Below are 1,914 nucleotides of genomic sequence, written 5' to 3' on the forward strand. Positions count from 1 at the left end.
TTCCAGTGCTTTATAAAGTCACATTGAGTTATTTTTCTTTAACATAATCACTGCAGTAGGAGGAAATGAAAATGCTGTACTTCAGCTGTATTGAACGTTGCACAATCAGTTTGCAATAATAAAATATTTGAAAAAATCATCTCTCAACAAACTTTAAATTGTGTTTTTATTTCCTGGAAAAGGCAAGAAGAGTAACTTCATTGTACTTGAGAGTAAACTCCAGAGTCTCTGAACACCCAAATCTTTTCATCCAGCACTTTATTTTCATACTCCTTTTTGTACCACATTTACCATTACTCATGTACTTTTTCTCCAGCCCATCTTCCTTTCCTTCATGATCAGAATATGAAGTAACAGTATAGCATTTGTGGCATCACTTTCGTTTCTAGGACAGTAGACTGATATTACAACCATAGTACTGTATTATGACTTTTCTTTCTGGAGGGCATTTGATACCTTAAAACAAGAGAGAGAGATTGGTCATCATGGATGAATTTAGGCTTAAAACAAGATCAAAATGAACAGTGTATTTCAATCTGACTGGTTTTCTGGTTCAAGCTCTAAAGTACTTATTATTTCTAGCGCAGTGTTCTTTTTAATTCCTTATCTATCATGCTGCATTGCAATTTACACTTGCCTCTATTGTTGTACAGTTGTAAACATCTTGACTACATGCTGCAATTGCATAATTGTGCATCTAATGTATTTTCATTGGTAGTTTTCTATGAAAACTGTGTATGTGCACAATATATAAAGGGAGTGAGAGATGAGATCTGTACCTGTCTGCTAGTGCCCTACTGCAAATGTTAAGGTTGCTTCTAGATAAAAAGAAAATTACTCTTCTGCTTTCAGGTTGCAGCAGGAGAGAAGATTCCCCTAGCACAGGAGGAAATTTCACTCCGGGGCCATGCATTTGAAGCTAGAATTTATGCCGAAGATCCTAGCAATAATTTCATGCCTGGGGCTGGACCCTTGTTGCATTTGTCTACACCACCACCTGACAGTTTCACCAGGATAGAAACTGGTGTCAGACAAGGTAAAACTAAAGATATTATTGAAAATACAGCTTATTCTTTTTAAATGTGCTCTTCAAGCAATTCTTTTGAGTGACTGTGGCCATTTGGTCCTGTGCTTATGCATATTTGAGACAGAACTTGTCCCCAAGAATTTTACCATAATTACAAATAGATAATTTGACACAACTGACACATTCCTTACGACATAACTGTATCTGTGTTGCTGTGTTGGATCTTTGAATATTTTGTTATTTCCTTTTTCACTCTAATTATCACTCCTTTGGGATAGGCAGATCAGACAGACTCCCCTCATAGCCTGTCAGTATGGCACCTTCATCAGCAAAGTTTAGTGGTGAATATCTTTATCTCTGCTACATGCCAAAGCAGACTGGCCTTGGCATTGAAAGACTGGTCCACAAATCAAACCTGAATTTCTGCTGTGGCCATGCAGTGCACTGTGACACCTGTCCATTACCAATTATTGCATATACAGCACAGCACCAAACATGCCTCTATTCGGAAGGTGTGCCTCAATGACTTAGAATGGTTTCCTTTATGCTTTAGGTGATGAAGTTTCTGTGCACTATGATCCTATGATTGCTAAGTTAGTTGTCTGGGCTGAGGATCGCCAAGCAGCATTAAGGAAGTTACGGTACAGCCTTCATCAATATAATGTGAGTACAGTTAATCCAGTGCAACTCCAGGTCCATTTCTACCTCAGCTGTAGCAACGCGGGGCAGGAGAGACTAATAGTTACAATAATAAAGGGAAATTGTGGGGCTAGCACAGGTATTACATCTGAAACAGTTCTGAACTTTTTTTATAATTGCTTCTATTTCAAGTTGGCATTGTTCCTTCAAATACTTGAGAATTTTCAAAACATTGAGCATTGGCCTCT

At 38.0% G+C, this 1,914-nt stretch overlaps 1 protein-coding gene across 4 annotated transcripts in view; it reads left to right on the plus strand.

Annotated features, from left to right (window-relative positions):
• Window positions 1-1,914, plus strand: part of MCCC1 (methylcrotonoyl-CoA carboxylase 1) — a 28,219-nt gene that overhangs the window by 13,618 nt on the left and 12,687 nt on the right. For all 4 annotated transcript variants that reach the window (XM_025195970.1, XM_025195969.1, XM_025195971.1 and 1 more), the window contains 2 exons: window positions 853-1,036; window positions 1,581-1,690. In XM_025195970.1, the coding sequence (XP_025051755.1) occupies window positions 853-1,036; window positions 1,581-1,690 (294 nt within the window). The remainder of the gene's footprint in view (window positions 1-852; window positions 1,037-1,580; window positions 1,691-1,914) is intronic.

Source organism: Alligator sinensis, unplaced genomic scaffold (genome assembly GCF_000455745.1).
Source record: "Alligator sinensis unplaced genomic scaffold, ASM45574v1 scaffold301_2, whole genome shotgun sequence".
Lineage (NCBI taxonomy): Eukaryota > Metazoa > Chordata > Crocodylia > Alligatoridae > Alligator > Alligator sinensis.